At 43.2% G+C, this 20,440-nt stretch overlaps 1 protein-coding gene across 1 annotated transcript in view; it reads right to left on the bottom strand.

Annotated features, from left to right (window-relative positions):
- Positions 1-20,440, bottom strand: part of ARHGAP22 (Rho GTPase activating protein 22) — a 181,483-nt gene that overhangs the window by 2,110 nt on the left and 158,933 nt on the right. The window contains exons 7-10 of the mRNA XM_026061341.1: positions 15,699-15,831; positions 9,810-9,883; positions 7,900-8,021; positions 3,022-3,922 (exon numbers count right to left, since the gene is read on the bottom strand). Of these exons, the coding sequence (XP_025917126.1) occupies positions 3,022-3,922; positions 7,900-8,021; positions 9,810-9,883; positions 15,699-15,831 (1,230 nt within the window). The remainder of the gene's footprint in view (positions 1-3,021; positions 3,923-7,899; positions 8,022-9,809; positions 9,884-15,698; positions 15,832-20,440) is intronic.

The raw sequence follows: 20,440 nt of genomic DNA, 5'->3' as shown, positions 1-20,440 counted from the left end.
TGTGAAAAGGCAGGCTTTTATCACCCAGTTAGCTGTCTTTTGTAATACAACAGGACCCTTCTGAAGTCAAGATGCTTCTCCCTGCTCCCATAACATTTTTGTAACAGCCTACAGATCTGAGCTACCCATTAAATTTTTCTACCACTAAATTTCAGGGGTCAGCTACAGCAGCCTATACTAGCTGTCCACTTTCTGATTTACATAGGTTCACAGTACTTACTGAGTTTCTACATACAGAATATAAGAGTCCTCTCCAAGACACTTCCAGTTTCTTAAGAGTCCTAGGTGGTAAACCTGAATTACTGAAACTCAAGAGAGAATGCCTGGTATTATACTAACCTTGAGGGAGAAATGCTCTGGAACAGACTGGTTACAAGAAGGCCATAAAACTTGCCTCCCTCTGACTAAGAGAGAGAAAATGGGCACTTGATAATGATAAATAACAGCTTTTCCATCAGCAAGCGTTCCTTACCTCTGCCCCAGGCAGGTACTGACTTTGCTTTCCCTCTGCTTGTGTGTGTGCCAACAAAAAGCTCATACATGCCCTGCTACACAGACTGACTTCTGCAAACCATACAAGCACATCTACAATTGTAAGGGAACTGATTATTACTTTTGGGGAATAAATTATCTTCAATAAAATAAAGGTAGTGAGGCAACCCAACGTTTTCCTACTAAGCTGCCTCCCCCTTCTTTACTAGAGTAAGCTCCTGTCTTTCCACAGGAGCAGACTTTCATGCTGCCTCAAAAGGAACATATTTTTTGCACATGTAAATGACTGCAGATGTACTAAAGACATTGCAGATTTTTGAGAGGTGAAAAACTTGGCTTGAAATTCTTAGACTTGACAGCAGGATCCTTAGGGCTGTAATCCTGAACAGCTGGAATCATCCTGTTTAATACTTAAAGGCAGTGATTGCATCTCGTCTGTTTTTTATGAAAATATTATTTCATTAGGCATTTTCCTCTTAGCTATTTTGCACTGTAAGACCTGGCCAATTTATAGTTCTCCCCTCCAGTTACAGTGCTGTTGTGTCCCTTTCCAGCTGACAGTGAAAGGGGGTGGTAGAGCTGAAACAGCTGAGAATGCTCAAGGGCAGGAATGAAGAACAGTTCTTCATAGATGCCCCAATGTTAACAGCTGAAGGCTGCTGGAGCAGTTTTACTGATAAGAGATGGGAAGCCATCTCTTCCCTCAGGGAGCAGGTAAGAAGGTGCAGATAAGCATTTCCAAGTTTTGCAGCCCAGTCTCATTTCTGTATAGTACTCTGTATCCCTGCAACAAGGCTTGCCCAGGGCACTTGTGCAGATTTGACATCAGCTTTGAATGCAAGGAACATATCCTCATCTCCCTTCCACTCTGCAGCAGTGGGGCATCTAAAAAAATTAGCCCAGTAGTACCATTCTCATTCATGGACTTTTTCCAACACACGCTAGGCTAACAACTGGTGCTGATCTCATCAGTTCTTCTACCTAGAACATAACGAGGCTGGGGAGAACTTCTCTCCCACTCAGTAATGCCTGGTGGGAACCAAAGCTGCTACATGGCCTGCTTCTCCTTCCAGCCTCACATACCACAGCAATACAAGGCAGGAGGCAGAAAAGCTGCAGAGGCTGGCAAGCCACTACCACAGGAAATGATAAAATAAAGCAGGAAGGTAATAATAGAATTCCTACCTTAACAGCTGGCTCACTAGAAGAGATCACAATTCAGACTAGAGCATTTCAACACAGATTTTGAGAAATTACTTTAACAAAAAAAAGAGGCAACAAACTTAGCTGAAAACTGTACTATACAATCCCTACAAACACTAGTATGAACTCTTGGTACTGTGTTGGGGAGCCTGGTTGGAAATGGAGGTATATAAATGCTACCACACCATTAGCAATTTAAGAAATATAACACTAACAACTTAATGCACAAAAATGGCCACAATTCAACTATTTGTAAGAAATGGGACTATTGCCCACTGCTAAGCACCAGTACAGTAGGGCCCAGGCTAATGATGATTCTTCTACATTGTAATACGACACGTGCCATGCAATTTTGCATATGCCTATATATTAAAACATATCTAATTCCTTTAAGCAACTGTATTTATATCATATACATACTTCCCTGAGAGTCATTCTGTTAAGCAGTGAAACGCATAAAACCTAATATACTAGCTCATGCAAATGAATAAATACAACTGTTACTATTAATACTCTGTACTTCCTCCAGCCCTGCGCTCTTGTTATTTAGCAAATCAGCTAAGCCTCTCCTGAAAACTGCAAGGAATTTTTTTCAGTGCAAATTCAAAGTACAGCATCAGCGATTACAATTGCCCAAGTACACAGAGTGGGGAAAGAACTGCAAAGTTCAGGTATTTGCTGTACAAGCAGCACCTTGGTGTTACTTTGAGTTAATGGATGGCTGTAAGCGTAAGCAAACGAATGCTGCAAGTATGTCTAGAAACCTCGCTTTTGATTTCTGAACTTCAGTGCAAAATGGCTATTCAAAAAGCTATAGCTGAGCTGCATTCCCACCAGAAGAATGGACAACAGTCAAAATCAGTTTCCTGGAAGAAAGTTTCCCTTGGGAAAAGCAGCATGAAACCCTCAATTTAGGACTGATTTGACACAATCTCTGTTCCTGCATGAGGCAAGAGTTGCTTGTTAAGGCCTGGCCACCCTGGCCCCCTATTCCCTCCTTCCACAGCAGATGTTTGCTGCACTGTTTCTCTCAGGAAACTGGCAAAGAGCAGACTTCGGGACCATTTCTGCTGTTCCTATTTCCATTGAAAACATAGAATGTGAAATAATGGAATTTCCTGTGTGATGGAAATTCCATTTTTTGATCCTCTCTCTTGGCAAAGAGAGGAAAGTTGGATTCACAGAGCCATAGGGAAAGACCAGATCAAGACCTCCAGTCACGCAAACCCAAACTCTGGATCTGAGCACCCCACACACTTGGTAGCCCACACCATGTTTAAACAGGGGTAAAGCTGAAAGACTTCTTATCCCTGCAGATGATGTTACCTTTTGATACTAGTCTCGTACTCAGTCCTCTGTTTGCTCAGTTCTGTCTTTAGCTCCACCACCAAGCTCTGTAAGGCCTTAGAGCATTTGACAGAGTCTCTGGAAGCAACAGCGGGGTTGCTCTGTTCACTGCTGCTGCTGCAAGCTTCAAACCTGTCAATGCTGTTCTCTAGATCTGCAGTCTTGACCTCACTCTGAGACAGCGAGCCCTGAGTTACCCACTCAGTTTTGAGAGAGCTTAAAGCAGAAGAGTCACTGGCCCGACAGGCTGGGCAGCTGCTGACCGAGTCCACCACAGAGATTTCACACGATGATGTAGACCATGTGGTGCTGGCTGTACTGTGTGTACTAAGGGAGAGGCTGGAAGAAGGGACATTGTCATACGTAGAGAGTCTCTGGGAAGAACATGAGTCTTTAACTCGTTCCCCAGAGGCTGTCCTGCGGTGGCCTCGGAGAGAGTACAGTCCATTCATCAACCAGTTCCCACTGGAGGAGATGTTGGGGATATCTAAGGATGAGCTGCCCAGCTTCGGACTCACAGACCGTGCTCCTTGCTGGCGAAAGGAGTATTTCCACGAGGGCAATGTCTGCACTCTTTTGCTGGGGCTGGTAGCAGGTTGAGTCAATTTGCCACTGCGTTCTGGAGGGGTGTTTTTCACCACAGGTCCAGGAGTGGCCTCTACTGCCACAGCATTGCTAGATGACAAATTAGTGGGGCTGGGAACACTGTTCTCCGACCTGCTATCCTCCCCATCCTCCTCGGAGATCCACTCCACAGTATTGCGCTGACGCACAGGTCGGATTTCAAGCTGGCTCCCTGGCACATCTGCCTGAGGAACAGCAAAGATTCGCCCCTGTTCACTTATCAGCACCGTCATCAGGTGCTGAACTAATGAGGTGCCTGTGGGGAAGAAAAAAAAGTAAGAATTTGATGAGACATGAGAGACCTCAGACACTCATTTCCTGCTTGTGAGATGTAATATGAGCTCCTTGTGAGGCTAGCCTGTGGGCACCATACACTAGAGTACGTCTGTGCAAACACAGTATCTCTGGGCCTTTCCATTCAGGACTGCAAGACACAACAACTGTGTCCATTGCTGCAGATGGGCGACATGAAGGATGCAGGTGTTAGTACAGCTCCTGAATGTAGCTGACTAGGCATAGCACAAATGATCAATAGCAATGATTAATAAATTGGCCTGCTTCAGGACACCTTGAGGTGGACACCTGGAAAACGCATGTCACTATCACACCATGGCTTGGGGTTCAGAGTTAGCATCAACCTTGGCGTGTACATCCACGCAGGGCAGCATAGTAGCACTGTACCGAGGTGCAAGCTGGATCCTGAACACAATAACATATTAGCTGGGATGGAGCACCTTTTTGACTAGCTTCTAAAACCAGCAGGTTTCCACTAACTTGGGTATCTACATCACACCCTGTTTCATAGTTTTAACAGGCCCAGAGCTAGTGTTTGCTAAATAATCAGAAATTTCATCTTAGGCCTTTTGCTGCAGTCTTAGTGTATAGAGGAACTTGGACAGATTATGACATCTGTATGACACATGCAGCTGCATGCAAGGAAAAAAAGATGCTTTTTGTATCTATTTGTAGACTGCCGCTCAATTCCAGTTCTAGTAAAACACTGCAGTTTGAAATGAAACAGCACTCATGAGGAAGCATGTTGAAATACAGTCCAAGATGGAAAATCACAGATTTCAAATATCTGTTACAGAGTGCCATGCAAATACAACTACCCAGACATCTGCTGGGAAAGGAAAACAGCAGAACACAGACCGCCTCACAAGTTCATGGAACACACTGATGATGCCTTTGTTGATACAGAAATGAAAGCAGCTAGGAAAAGAGGCTCTTCTATGTTTGTTTCATTCAGAAGAAACCCAAGGGAAAACATGGAATTTTAGGATAGAAGCTGGTTTAGGTCACAGAAAGCACAAAATGACTAAGCATAGGTTCTTTAAGAGTGGATGGCAAAACAAAACCCTGGGTTGCAGGAACACAGATTTCAGTAAACTTTGAAAACCGGTACATAAGATGCTGAAAGGGTCTGGTCTACTGGAACAAAGGTTTGTTTTTTTTGAAGACCTATCAGTTTCCCAAAAGAATCAATGTTAAGAATATAGATGCAACTACCTCACTGTAGAGAACAACTAGAAGATTCACAAGATGACCAACCGGATTAAACAAGGAGCTTCTCATTGTATTCACACATAAGAAGCAAACACGCAGAAAGTGTACTTACTACTATATAAATCCATAGAAATGAGTTGTCACTGTTTTTCAGCAGTGGAGCAGACCATTATAGACTAACAGAGAATACCATTTATCAAACCTAATACGAAGTATTTTCTACAAACAAGAAAAACCTTAAAAAGAGCAGATAAGAAATTACTTATATATTTATTGTCTGAAAAAAAAAATCAATAAAGACTAACATCATCAGGGGTCCAAAATAAGGGCCTGATATAATAATGAGGTTTCTGAATAAGTAGCCTGATAGTAAGAGGTACTGAGCTCATCTACAGCTGACATTTGATGCCTGTGGATGTGGGAAGGGAATTAAGCCTCTGTGAAGATAATGCTATTCCTAACAATTTAACTGTCCAACTTCAGATATTTCCATTGGAAATTCATCATTTAAGTTTGGCGAGAGACACGATTAAAGGGCTTCTTGTTAAGTGGCAGTATTTATCTGTATCAATTGGTTTAAAAGTTCCATATTAACTGGAAGCTGAAAAAATGTTAAGAGTTCTTTCCATTCTTCCATTATTTATATATAACCAGACCTTTATCCTAAACTGACTATAAAAACCAAAACATTCCCAGTGCTGCTGCTTATGTTTTTACTGATAAAGTCTAAAATTCCAGTCACTGGATCCCAGTTTTTCTATAGTTCAGGTCTGTGGTCATACAGAGTTCTAGGCCAGATCACTTTCTCTTGTATTTTTATATGATGACTAGGAGAGACCATCAGACCGCCGCATCTTGCCGTCCCCTCGGTGAACTGAACTCAAACTCTTCATCTGCAGCCACTGAACAAAAACCACCTTGCTGGCCAAGGCTGTAGCAGCCTTACCAACCTCAGGCCAGCTAGCCACGAGGGGAAGTCAGAGTATCACACAATAGATTGATTAATTCCCCCCTTTGTAGGAATGCTGAGTAACCCCATCATCTGCTGCTGCACCCTCTTTTTCTCTTGCCCACAGTTTTGTACCTCAAACTAGAAAGGAAGGCCTCAAAGCTCCCCTTAATAATATGGCCTACATCACTGTAGCAGGCTTCGAGCCGCTGAACAGCTATGTTTTGTGTCACACCCTGAAGCTGGCCTGCTACCTCAGAGCGAGTTGCTGTCCATGGAGCACACATCTGTAGTGCCTTTTTGAGAGGTCACTTGTGCAGCACTAAAGGCACCACTGCACCTAAGGCACAATAATACTGGCTTTCTGTGAAGGATTTCCATCATGCAGAATGCCACTTTGGCTGTCCCTGGCAGTTCGGGAACAGAGCCAGGGCTGATTTCAGACATCCTGTGCACAGCATCTCCATCTGTGCCAAATGCTGGGTGGATCCATCAGTTCTTTGCAGGCTTGCCAGGATCCCACAAAATTTGCTGCAAAAACCTTGCATGACAGGAGTTGTGCTCCAGTGCCACCTGGAAGTGGGGCTATACCCCTAACCTGGTGTCAGCCGGTGATCATGCCCTGGCCATTTGCAGACTCACATGGAGGTAGATACTTTTCAAGCTTCAGCTTTTTAGATAAGCTTGAGAGGAAAGGAGCATTCATGTCTGTGACCAAATCCTAAATGTCTGGTACAGCGAGGTTCATTGTCTGATGTTTTGTGTTTCATCTTTTTTCAGTCTCTCTGGTTTTCCTTCATATTTCCTAAAGTACAGACTTGAGCTAGGGCAGTACAGAAAGCTCTAGAGTACAGGGTTCGTTCTTTCCAGTCATAGCAGTCCTCACTATTTTTTTTAAGCAGTACTGGACGACCCATCTCATGGGCTTCCCATTTCTCTAGAGTCTAACCATCCCTGAAATCTAGCACAAGGAGGATGCAATGGACAAGCAACTGCGGCAAGCCCTGACATTAATAGGCTGTTTTTCTACCTTATTGGAACCATAAACACATAAAAGCCGACATCTCAAAAGGACTTGCTTTATAAGAAATGCATCAAGAGCAACATCATAATTATTTAGGGCCCAGTAATAGTCCTGGCCTGGTTTTCATTCTTTGCTTTTAAATTCAAGTAATCAATATACTTGCAAACATCTGGGATATGGGTAGATTTATTTTTTTTTACACTGTGTGAGAACATCTAAAATTAACAGTGATTTTCAGTTTGGGTTCTGTGAAACTCTGACCCATACAAAATCTGTATGGAATGCAGCTCTTTTAAGACAGCTAGTTATAGCCTCTGTAGCACCAAAAACGCTACACAGAAAAACAATACTACTTTCACTGTGGACTGGATTCCCTTTGCAGGAAGCTGCTAAATGTACCCAAATGCACTAATATTAAATAATAGTAGTTTGGTACTTAGACATGATCCTCCTGAAGAACATTTGAGCTTTCATTTTAACAACAGTAGGTTCAAAGAGTGTTTCACATAACAACTAACAACAGGCCAGAAGCATCTCCATGTAGCAGAGGGACGCTCCTTAGGTCAGTGGTGAGAGGAATGACACTGGCCAAAGTGGTACATTCCCTCACAGGCAGTGATGAAAGGCATAGCCTGCCTCATTGCTGACTGTGCAATCGAATGATACAGCTTTCAGTGACTGCTTTCAACATCAGACATTCCTGTAGCTTCAAAACACAGATGCTCTGTTATCTCACAACAAGAGGAATACCTACCTTCCATCATGGTCACTGGATCTTCCATTTTGGGTCGTAATATATTTGGTCCAAATACTGTAGCTAGGTTCTGGACACTCATCTTGTTAACGCTGGAGTGAGCCTGAACTTCATCAAGGAACCTTGAAAAGCCCCCCCAGAAAAATCAAAGAAAGAGAGGAATAAGTAAGTAATCCTGATTTCTCAGACTGTAGGCTTTCTGGGGCAAGAACACTTTTTGCCCAGTGTTTACACAACCCCAAAGAGATCCCAATACCTGAAATGCTCTGAGGGACTACTGCAGGTCACCTACTCAGTAATAACCCCAATCCCTCCTTGTGCATGAACAAGAGAAGACACAATGGTTTCTGCCAAAAGTACCAGCCTACTGGGAATCTAGCTGCCTACTGGGTATGAAAATATAGCTTTTCACCTTTCAATAAGAATTCTCCAGTTACACAGGGTGGTTTCTGCCAGTTTTCATTCACAGATAGAAGAAAAAAAAACGTTCCACTCATCTCCCCATTCTAGAAGCAGCCTGTGGGAAGAGCTTAGTTTCTTGAATCTGGCAAAATATAGATTAAGAGGTAGCCCAAATGATTCTTGAGAAGACATCAGCTAGGCAAATACCAACACAACAAAATGACTCTATGCAAGTCAAAGATGGCACTTGAAAAAATGGAGATAGACTGGCTATCCATATGTATAAGCTGCAAATCAGCATAAAGTTTCTAACAGTTAAATATTTTGTAATTTGAAACAGCTTCCCCAAAAGAGCTATAGTAAGAGAGAGGCATAGCAAACACGTGAATAGCTTGTAAATGGAGATTAGCCTTAATGAGGAGTTATGAAAAGGATTATATGACATGAATACCTACAAGAGTAGGAAATGAGATGTAGTGGCCTCAAAGGTGAACAGTCTCACTCTGCCTGCACTTTCCTAAATTATTGTTCCTCTTTGGATGGTTGGAGGGTTTGGGACAGTCAAAAAATCTCCCTGTCATTCTGCACTACTTGGCTGGCAATTTTTTGAATTCTACCTGCAGCCTGACTTCTATAGGCATTCTCATTTTTTAAGCAGCTTTGTCCTGTGGCAGACACTGAGCTGAGACCCAAGAACCCTCAGTTCTTCACTTAGAAACAGGTATAATTATATTGCCCTGCAACATCCATCCATGTTTTGAGAGGCTCAAAATGATTAAAACAAAGGGCCACTGAAGCACACAGGCACAATAAATTTTTGAAACCATTTAGGAAAAACATTTCAGAAATGCTATCTACCTGTATGCTTGGGAAGGGCTTGACATCTCTTGAATAAGCCATGGGCTTCATGTCAGTGTTGGTGTCTACTGCCTGTTACATATGTGCAAATCCCACTGGGAATACAAGGACTCTGACTCTACCATGGAGACCAGGAACCAACATAAAGCTCACTACATTTTATCCAGGGAAAACAGTCCATTCCAGCTCCCAAACCACACTCCAGCCCACTTTGCAAAAATTGGCAGAGTCAACAGAGGCTGAGGAGTCCCGGATACCCCAAGAGGAAGCCATTCTCAACCCCCTTCCAAATGAGAGCTGAGGCCAGACTGGCTATTTTGACTATATCTGCTACTCAGTTTAGGTTGTAAATGCTCCAAGCGTGCAGTGCCTGGAACAGATGCCTTTCTTTATTGGCCTTTAAGCGCTTCTGAAATAAACAATATTAGTTTCATTAATGCCTGCTGCCAAGGCTGCAGGTAACAGCAGTTTGCTTGGCTGATGCTCTGTAGATAAGAGTTTCCTTCGGGCAGGCTGCACATCCACCTCCACACATTTTATAGGAGCAGTAAGTTCTGTGTAAATGATGCTTGAATGTTCAAACTTATTTGTATATTAGACTGAACTTCTCGAAACAATGACTTCTTCTAGTGTTAATTAATTTCACTTACTTGCATATGTATTTGAGAAGGTTGTAGTTGGCTTGGGGCAAATTCTTCACCTGTTTAACCAGTTCCTGGGTTCCCTGAGGGACAGAACAAACAAGAAGGAAAGTTATTTATATAAATGATGCAAAGCATGCATGATTGTACTGCAGTGCTAAAAGTCCTCTTTCCAGAGTCAACCCCATGAACAACAGACCATAGCACTAGGAGGATCTCCAAAGACCTAGAGTGGGTATATTGTGTCATCTATAGCCTGTGTTAAACAGTTTATCCACCTAGTGTGTTGTGCATTACCTCTCAGGAGGAGGAGTCATCCTGCTCCCAAGTTCAGAAACACCAGAAATATAATCTATCTTTGAGCTCAAAGGACCTGGATCAGTTTTACTGCTTTCAGAGCTCCTTTTGCTTGCAGTGGTGCAGGGGACACTATCTGACTCTACTTCAGAAAGTTGTCTCTGAAATCTGGCGCAGAAAGCCTCTGAGAGCATCAAAATGTTGCTAATTGCATTTCTAGAGCTTACAAATACCAAATATGCCACAGACTTACATGAAGCTACTGCATATGTCACTTGACCAACCTCTCCCACCCTCCCATCTGCAGTCTGGCTGCACAATGTCCCCCAGCCTGAAGGAAGTCCTAGGATGCTTGGTGCATAGTGACACTGTACTTCTGTGCTACCTTCCATGCTAGGATCTCCTAACACTGTAGAAGTGTAAGCATTGGTGTACATGCCCCAGAATTAGGTTGTGGGTGTGTAGGTAGGAAATGACAATATATCCCTGTATTTCAAACACAGAAACCTAAGGCAAAGGAGACAAAAGGAATCTTTCAAATGACAGAACTACCTGGAAGAGAATCCAGAAGTCCAAGTTCACAGTCCTAGCATGCAGCTGTGCTCTCGATAGCAATGATTTAAAAAAAAAAAAAGGCATTGCAAGGTTTTACTGCCTTCCTCTAAGTAGAGGCGGAGGTATGAGGAAAATGATTCATTGCTTTCATGGGATTAGAACCACTGGCCTCAGTAAGACAGATCCACTACATATGGTGTACACACCACACAGTCTCAAAACAGCCTTTCCATATGAGTGCTATTGGCACAACATGCAGCAGAAATTATCCCAGGGATGCAGCATTGCCAGCATCTTTCCCCAGCTTGAAAAAAACATAGCTGGAATTTTTTATTTAAAATTCCAAAGGACAGACAGAAAAAGAAAATAACCAAAAAAGTCAGCTAGGCTGTCTAGAATGAAAGGAAAACCACCCACTCTGCAATCCACTGAGTAAACAGGTTTATTCCCCAGCCTCCAAAAATCTTTTGTCCAAAAGATAAAGGCTGCAGAATTCTTGAAGTCAAACCAGAGCCTGAAGTACTGAAACCCTGATGTCCAGAACTTGATTCAGTTCTCAGAATCAGTGGAAAGTCTCCTGTGGATTTTAACAGTTACTGTAAAGGCCTTCAACTAGTGAGGCCTGCCAGTCTTCAGAGAGTCGGTACAAATGAAACAGCATTTTTGCCTCTTCAGCACCCAACCTATTTGAAACTTTGAGGCTTCCAGAGCGTAGTATAACTACATTCCCGTAGTGCTGAACTGAGCAGAGGCAAGTGTTTCTTTAAAAAACTAACAACATTCCAATTCAACTACCTCTTTTTTAATTATTTACTTCCATTTACAGTCATTTTGAGCTGCAACATACTTCATAAAATCAGTGTCATACATTAAAATGTAAGATGAGATATCTGCATGAGGAATGACTTAAAACCCTGAAGCTACTTAAATCATCTAATGAAAACCTCTGACTCAGAAGACTTTTGTCCTTCCAAAGCCCAAGTATCATTTGCTTGTTCCCTGCAGTACTGCAACTGCTCTGGAGATTTGCTAATTTTTTGAGACAGCTAAGCTTTTTGTGGGAAGATGAGATATCCAAGCACGTTTGTGAAGAGTGAGTTTTGGATTACTAACTAATGATGGAGAAATTGCAGAAGCAGCTAGTTCCAAGAGAAGCATGTTTGGACTTTTATTTCAGCCTTTCCTCAACTTATTAAGGGACGTTAGGGAGAGTTTTTCTGTTGGCCAGCCTCTTGCAAGATCTGCATGACTTGTCTGGTCCAGACAAGTCAGAAACACCCAGACAGCAGTCTCTATTCCTGCCTCCATCCTCAATGTCCTGAATGCACAGACACTTTTTTCCTTCTCCTGAATTTTCCAGCATTCAACTGATAAAAAATTGAAATTTCAAAGGGTAGATTCTTAGAAGTGATTAGTCTTTTGTAATTCCTTAGGTTCAAAACCATGCCAGTTTTAATAGTGGCAAAAATGGATCCACCAATAAAAGACCATTCACTTTTGGAAATATCAATCCCCTTTTTTGAACTTCTGAAAACATTTGAATCAAGGACAGCTGTTATTGAGGTGAAAGTTAAGGTCAATTATTCAGGTCATCCAACTTTATAGTGAGGACTTTCAGCTAGATAGTCAAGCTTACAGATCTAATTCTCTCCTGAGTTTTGCTCTGGAAACCAATTTATTTCAAATTCAGAAATCAGGATGGCATTTGGCACTGTATTTCGAGTGCTCTGAATTAAAATGTAATAGCTCCTTTAGATGTGAGAGAGGGCTTTGCAACGGGAACTGCAGGCAGATGAGAACAGCTGGAAACATGACCTAAAGGTAGAAGACCTTACCTGAAATCAAAAAGAGGATCTAAAAAACTATCATCCATGCTGTGTCACTGAGGAATCGCAAATATGGGACTACACTGAGAGCATCCTTAGATTCATCAAGGTACAAATGCTTGCCAGGTTAAAAAAAGCTTTCTCTCCTTCTGCAACCATCTCAGGAGCATTTATCAACTCTGCCACAGATTTGTGCCTGCTAACCATCTGCCCAAGAGATGCTGGAGGTCTGAGCCTAGCAACACCACCGCACAAGTGTAAAGGAAAATGCAAGGCAGAAACTGCTGCATTATTAACAGAAAGCACAGAAAATGCTTATGGCTGAGGCTAAGCAGGGCAGGCACTGCCCTACTGTCATTCATCATTATGGTATTTTGCAATAATAAGTTGTACATCCTTGCAAATGCAGCATGTCTAACTTACCATAGGTGCATGCTTTTCAAGGAGTAGTCCCAGAAACAAGGAATTTGCAATGTGTATAACAAATCAGCACCAACAAGGAGTTTCTAGTTGGCTTGGAAAACCAGAGATCTTCACCCAAATTCAGTCCCTTCTTTAAAAACTCAAAGCCAGATGCTTAGCCCACTGAGCTGATATGTGCATCTCTAGACTATAGGCAGCACTGCAGGCCAAAATACAACTGTGACAAGTCATCTCAGGCTCAAATGAGTTTTTAGAGCTTTGAAGATAATCCATTCTTATTCTAAAATTGGTTTTCGTTTTCAGTTCCTCCTCCCTACCAGCTGGGATCAGAATCAAGTCTTTGTAATGCTGCAGACCCACTGAGATACCTGGTGGCCTCAGCACAGTCCAAGGACTTTGTTAAGATTCTGGTTGCATTTCAACACCAGAGACTAGTTGGGTGCAGAATGAAGATGAACAGCAATCTGAGTAAAAAAGTGGAAAGCTGGGGACAGTGCAGGAGCATTTTTTGCTGCAGATGGAGAGTAGGTCCGTGCAAAGCTAGTATCATAATAATCCCCATCTATGATCAGAATGTAGCAGCATGAAGTGGTAACTGTTTTATCTGCATTGCTATTTTGCATTAGTAATTCTGTTTTTAGTTTTCGGATTTACACAACTGAAAGAAAATGACATTTTGAGTCTAAATATCTTATTCAAAATTTCCATGTGAAAAATGAAAACAAAACACTATTTCAAATTAAAACAACAGTTTGCATTTTGTTTCCAAATACCCTTTCAAAATGAAACTTCTGATCTTTTTTCTCTGAATTTTGAAAGTTTATCATTCTCTGCTGAAAAATAATGGTTTCAGTGAAGCCACATCTCTGAGCTGGGGGCCTTCCACATGGAAGGAGGCAAGTCAAGTCCTACAGGCTGGGTACGACTTTGCACTACATTCTGCTCCATGTGCTCCTGTGCACGTACAGCCTGTGCACCCTTAGTGTGTGTGCTCCACCTTCCTTTCCAAAAAAGCAGACAGCCCTTGTTGAGATTCCAGATTTTCCTGACAAAAAAAAGGGTTACATTTACAACAGCAGCTTAACAAGACAACTCTGCTATCAGCAGTACCATATTTTGTAAGCTTTCTTTTCAGCTATCTAGTTCTACCCACCACCTTTCTATCCAAAGAGAATAATGCAATACAAGTCCTTTTAGTCTGGCCTCACTCATACCAAACCAACACAGATGTTGCTTCCCAAACAGCTACAGCCTGTGCAGGCAAATTCAGGCAAACTACGTAGTTAATAACCTGAGCAGTGATATACAATTATGCTTGCCCAACTTGGCACTGCCTCTGCTCTTGTGCAATAGTGCTTACAGATCCAAAATGTCCCACTCTGCACATCTTATGACCAAACCAAAAACGGCTCCACTGCCTTAGAAATGCTGCTGCTCCTTGTGAGCTCAAGAGCAAGTGAGTTTTTGTGAGTTCTGCTGTCTGTAGCATAGTGCCCTGCAGAGATGCCTGAGCTGAATGAGACTAAGACAGAGAATGAGCAAGTTTTGGAGCTAGTAGACACATAGCTGTACCAATTAAGAGACAGCACTAGTGAATGGACACACTGATGCGGCTGTGTCCAGGATCCACATGCAAATAGTACCTTGTGTGGTACTACACTTTGTCATGTACAGGTATTTGCTCTCCCAAAGTTGGCTAGAGGATAGATTGCATGAGTACAGATAGGCTCAAGCAGTAACAAACCTGCCTTTTGCACACAGAAAACAAACGCTACCAGATACATTGCCTTTGATGCACACAAACAAGCATCTTCTTACAGGTATCATCAAGGACTGAATTTCCCCAGAGACTTCTGCCACTTCAACTAAAGGTGAACCCAGGCTCTCAGTAAAGAGCGGGTTTTTACAATCCCCACTAGAGACAGAGATGTGAGCACACACTTGAGGCCACACATAGAAAATGGATAGAATTGTGCCCTGTGACTTCCAAGCCCTCAGGCCTCTGCATTTCTTTAGCTGACACTTGTAATAAGGCTTACAACTTCTTTGAACCTCTGTTTAGAAGGTGGCACAGTCCCACCCACAGTAGACCAGATCCAACGTGCCCTGCAGTCAGCAAAGAGCTCAGATATCACCATGAGGGGAGCAATACGGATGGAACAGATCAGTCAATCACATTGTAAATTATCCTGCCTCTCCCAAGAGGTGAATCAAAATTTCCATGATTGCCACAGACTTGGGAGGTTTTTGTCAGCCCCTTCCCTTGCCTGGAAACCAAACAGAAGAACATCACAGGAAGGTTCTGGCAAGGTATTCATAGCATTATTTCCCCCAGTTTGGGATACTAACACAATCTGCCCTGTTGTAGTGCCTTTCCTCTAAGAAATTCAGCTTCTAATTCACCAAAAGCTCTAGGAGTCAGAACAAGCTGTTCTGATGTATGACACTGAAAACACAGAAAGGAGTGACTTCATACAGCTTGCTAATGAGTCAACAGCAGAGCTGGGAAAGGAACACAGGTCTCCGACCTTGCATCTCTTACCAGTTATGCTACAGAACAACTTTGTTCAGAAGAAAGCACAGGGCTACAAGACTTACTTCGAAGAAGCTCCTGCTTCAAGCAGGAGCCTCTGATAATAATGCACAATTCACAGCTTCAAAAAATTCAGGGGAAGGTTCCCAGGAACTTCACTGATTTTAAATCAGGGCTGAAGAGAGAGGAGAAGAAAGTTGTACTCCACTGAGACTTGGGAACAACCTTCAAGGTAGGAGGAGGCAGATTAGAAGGACCACTGACCTCTCCCTCATCTTTTGAGAGTAGCTGTCCACAAGAAAGAAAGTCTTCATATTTGGCAAAGGGGATGACAGGCTCTGGCAGCTCTCGGAGGTAAAGCTTCAGGAGGGACGCCACAGTGTGAACATCTGTGTTGCTGCAATGAGAGAAGAGGGAAGGAAATTTAGAAACCCATGCTACTCCAAGGCTGGCCACCTTCTGGAGGGGCACAGGAAGGCCCCTCTTGGGGAGGGGGACAAAGCAGACACATGGAGGGAGGCTGTTCTGCCACATGCCTATACCAGGCAGGAAGGGCTACCTGGAAATGGGGGAAATCACCCACTCTCTCAAGGTAAGAATGCATCTGGGGCAATACAGGCAGCAGAAGGGATATGCGCACAGCACCACATAAGGTTTGGTGGTGCTGTGATTCCTCAGCCAATGTGGATCAGCAAAGTGAGCGACACAGTCCAGGCAAGCACACAGTGATCACTGTGGCACAGACAACAGAGCTCTGCATCCTCATGCAGTTGAACAGATCCAGGCTTCGAGACGGTAGTATAAGCTCTGCTCCTCTCCCTGATCCCTTCTGCCTGATACTCTCCCAGCCAGCATCCAGCTCTGTGTCTGATGGGCCGGGCTCTCAAGTGCACAGGTTGATCCTTCAGAAAAAATGGAGGAAGCTCTATTTCCCCCAGGCTCTCTGTTGCCATTTGGCATGGCTACCCAGCTTGGGGGTCACATCTCCTTCCCCGGGCTGGGGCATCTGCAATTTACTATTCCGCTGTGCTGGGATATCACAGCTTTTCTTTTCTGTCCCACTCCAGGAGTTTCTCTCCCTTTTTCTCTCTCCTTTTTAAAGTTGTGTTAGGGTGTCAGATTCCATGATGAAGATGCACCTGTTCTTCCCTTTCCATTTCCTAGCTGATTTTTGATCCAAGACAGTATCTCTCTCTCATTCCAGGTCTCCTCTTGTACAACTTTGTTAATCTTTGCAGATGATCTTTTCAAAGGTTTAGACCATTGGAGGTCTAGACAGATCATGTCACCAGCTCCCCCCTGCTCACCATTGCCCTGCCAATCTGTAAAGAATTCTGGGAAAAGCACAGCAGTAACCATGGGCAACAGAGCCTCAAATCCTCACCTCTGTCTAAAAGCTGAATCTCTTCTGCTTATTATGTTTTAAAGAATTTTTTTTGAAAAGTAATCAACTCTGCCAGATACTCTGCCTTTTGCTGATGCAAAATACAGGGACAAGCAGCTCAACAGGGCTCCTTAAAAGACACAACCCACATGAGTGAGACTCCTCAGCTCTGCCTAGCAATCAGGGACATAGTGAAGTTATCTGCATTCAGACTGTGGAAAGGTAAATTGGGGAGACTAAAATTTCCCGATGTACTGACTCTCAAACAATCCTGGATCAAGCTCAAAACATAACACTAAGTTTCTTTTGTCTTCTTAGCATAGAAGCACAAACATCACTGCTACCCAAGAATGACAGGTAAAACCTGTAATATTGTCATGACTGCCTAAATGTTTCAATAAGCAACAGCTAGCAATTAAGTTTCCTAGAGTACTATTGGGAAACACTATACATCCCGTGTGGTCCAGTGCATTCCTAGCAATGGAAGCTATTCTATTCTTATGAAGACCTTTGGACTCAATTCTCTTGGGAAACTTCATCCCTGTTATTTTACTGAAACTTGCCAATAATTTAAGTTATTGGGAGAGGAGAGAAGTAGACAGGCAAGCATACTGATATCAGAAACATAGCTAAAATAAAACAGGAAAAATTACAACAGGAAGTTGCCACTGTTTTAATACGTACAAATATTTGACCATTTACTGCTAATTCTGATAATGCTATTCATATTAAACAGCTCCATTGTATTTGAGAGCACTGCAGCTCAACAGAGCAGCTTTTGTCAGTGGATCAGAAATGCTTTACAGATGAGGTCGCTACCCTTATTTGCTTTTTTACTGTGGAGTTTCAGGCATAGATGGTTAATGCGACCATCACTCAGTAGCAGAGCCCAGACTACAGCCTCAGGTCCACTGGCCTCAGTTTATTGTTTCACCCACAAGGCCAGGCGAAATCCAGCCTATCAGTGGCACGGAGGGACAACAGGAGCAGATTGCAATAGGTGCTTCCAAAACAGCAAACCTCAGCCTTTTCAAAGTATCTATATATGCATTTAAGACCCAAACCTTTGGCTTTTAAAAATAAACATTTTAATTATTAGTTATCACAGAGATCCACCATGGGGCAAGGCAGGCTCTAGCAGAGATTTTCATTTAGAAGATCAAGCCAGCTTGAGTTCCTTGTGGATGCAAAAGACATCTAAAAGCACTGACTGCAACTAGAAAAAAGGATATTCCTTTCATTGTACCTGATTCGGAAACAAGCATATGGATTTCACACTTGCAGAAAATATTTGCCTTTGCCTATGCTTCCTAGGCCACACATGGATAGTTTTAGCTACACGCAGAGGAAATTACACTTGCTAGGAAGAGAAGCATTTCACTCAGCCAGGGTGTTGGCTTTCCTTTGCCACTACCTGTGACTACAGGTAGCAAAGGCCAGAGAGCCAGGCCTGCCAGCCGCAGTGATGGTGATGGCTTCAAAAAGAAGCTACAGCAAGAGGACTCGGGGGGGGGGGGGGGTGTCTTCAACTATCTTACTACCCTGCTACCCCTGTGCTTGCCTGCTCTAATTCTGTGCTGAAACTACAGTTCTGTGATACCACATTTCAGACTAACTAGCCAAAAGGCAGGCACTCCTTCCTGGAGATCTGCCCCACTTCAATTAAAGGTGAGATTTACCACTGATCTATTTAGCCAGTGCAAATGCCTGTGCAAATAATGGTACTTTCTGCTTTAAGAATGTTGGGGGGAGGTTTGTTTATCTTTATGACTTTCTTCACAGTGAAATTACTACGGTTAGACTAAGGCGAGACATGAAAGTGAAACTGCTGTTCCTGATTAATTCTCTCTGTAGATACTCTTGCTCCAGAATGTGTGTTTTCCAAAATAACTTAATTCATTTCCCATATAAATTGAGATAATTCTAATTCTGAATGAGAACATCCAGACACTTAGTTAAAACCCAAAGATTTTGTTTAAGAAAAGATGAAGTGAGACAATTTGAAAATTTCAAACTTTTTTTTTCATGAAAATATTTCTAAATATTTGACGCTTCCAATCAGGGAGCAAATATTGACTGTGGTTAAGAGTCAAAGAAAGGAGGATGGGTGGCCTGGAAGCTGAGGTGAGCGAAGAATTAGAAGAATTTTCCCAATAAACTCTAAGGATATTCTTTCAGGGTGAGAGCAAACACTGCACTGCTCATTGCAGGGGAGTACTACCCTCTCCTGGAGCAGATGCAGGAAAGGTATCTGCAGGGTGGAGACTGGCTGCAGGTCTCCAAGGGGAAAGCAACCCCTTTGTTTGATGTACCAGCAATAACATCTGAGTTCAGCCACTGCGTATGTCAGCTAGGAAAACAGGCCTAGTGAGTTTCAGCAAGAAATGGATGCAGGTCTCCAAGTCTAGATCACTGATCTGATCCCACTCCCGGGCCTGTAATAGAGATCAGGCCAGATCTATACAATGGCCCTGGATCCAATATCCCTGGAGTTCAGGAGTCAGTTAGGGTCAAAGGCCATTTCTTAAAGGACTGTTTAGGTTAGCACAATGCTGATCTTCACTCTAGGTAGCATGCGCTTGTGGGAGAGGGAAGAAAATGCTAGTTAGAGGGGATGGAGAGGATTTGGCTGTAAGGGCCCTGAGAGCATCCCCTCTCCGAGGGGTCTGTCTGTCTGGGCTCAGGGCCAAGATGGAGATAACGCAGCTGAGGGCTGTCCCCTATCTTTGGTCACCTGGGATTGAGCGCTCCCAGACAGTGCTGCAGAGAGGCCTCCGCCAGGGCTGACCCCTTCCCATGGGAGTTGACTTTAAGCTGAGCCTCTGCCTTCTGTCCCCTGCCTGAGTGTCACAGCCATGCCAGTGCTTGGCCATGGGCCACACTGATCTAGTCCCAGACCTTGACCCACCGACTGACTTCCTAGCCTGACCTCGGAGCTGCCTCATCACTGTGGACCTGCCCAGCAGTCACCAGGCTGTCTCTGACCTGCCCTGCTTGCCTTGTTTGGGTACTGTGGGACTAGGTCACTGTGCCACTGCCTCTAACAGGCTTGTTATTGCATTGTTATTACAGCTGTATTGTATTGCTTGTTATTACAGCTCCTGGCTCACCTTCTCTTGTGAAGCAGCTGGCCCCTGCTGCTCCCTGACATTGGCACGGTCAGTAGGACCAAAAGGCAGCTAACATTTCTTTGTTCCAAGCAAGGAGTGATTATATCAACATTGTTATAAGGAAAAAAAAGGCCATTTTTATTTTTTAAAAAAATGACTGAAAGTTCTGTTGAAAAATCAAAACAGAATGCAAAAGCACCCAAGATATGTTCAGTTTTGGATTTAAGTTCCACCAGTTCCATCTCAGTTGCTGAAATTCTGGACCGAAAGAATTCATTTTGGCCAAGAATTCTCTTTCTGGGGTCAGAAAATGCTTTGCTGTAATACGCTGACAACTCTCTACATTGACATGTAATAGCCAGGGAAAATCTGTGAGATGCTGGTGACTATTCTAAAGCCTAGTGACAAAGGAGGATGGCAGATCCACTGTGAGGAAGGGAGGATGCAGCTCCTGAAAGCAATAAGACTCCCAGTTCACCTCTGTCATAGGCATTACTATGGTGGGATCCATC

Source organism: Apteryx rowi, unplaced genomic scaffold (genome assembly GCF_003343035.1).
Source record: "Apteryx rowi isolate R43461 unplaced genomic scaffold, aptRow1 scaffold_18, whole genome shotgun sequence".
Lineage (NCBI taxonomy): Eukaryota > Metazoa > Chordata > Aves > Apterygiformes > Apterygidae > Apteryx > Apteryx rowi.
This window is presented reverse-complemented; position numbering and strand designations above follow the sequence as displayed.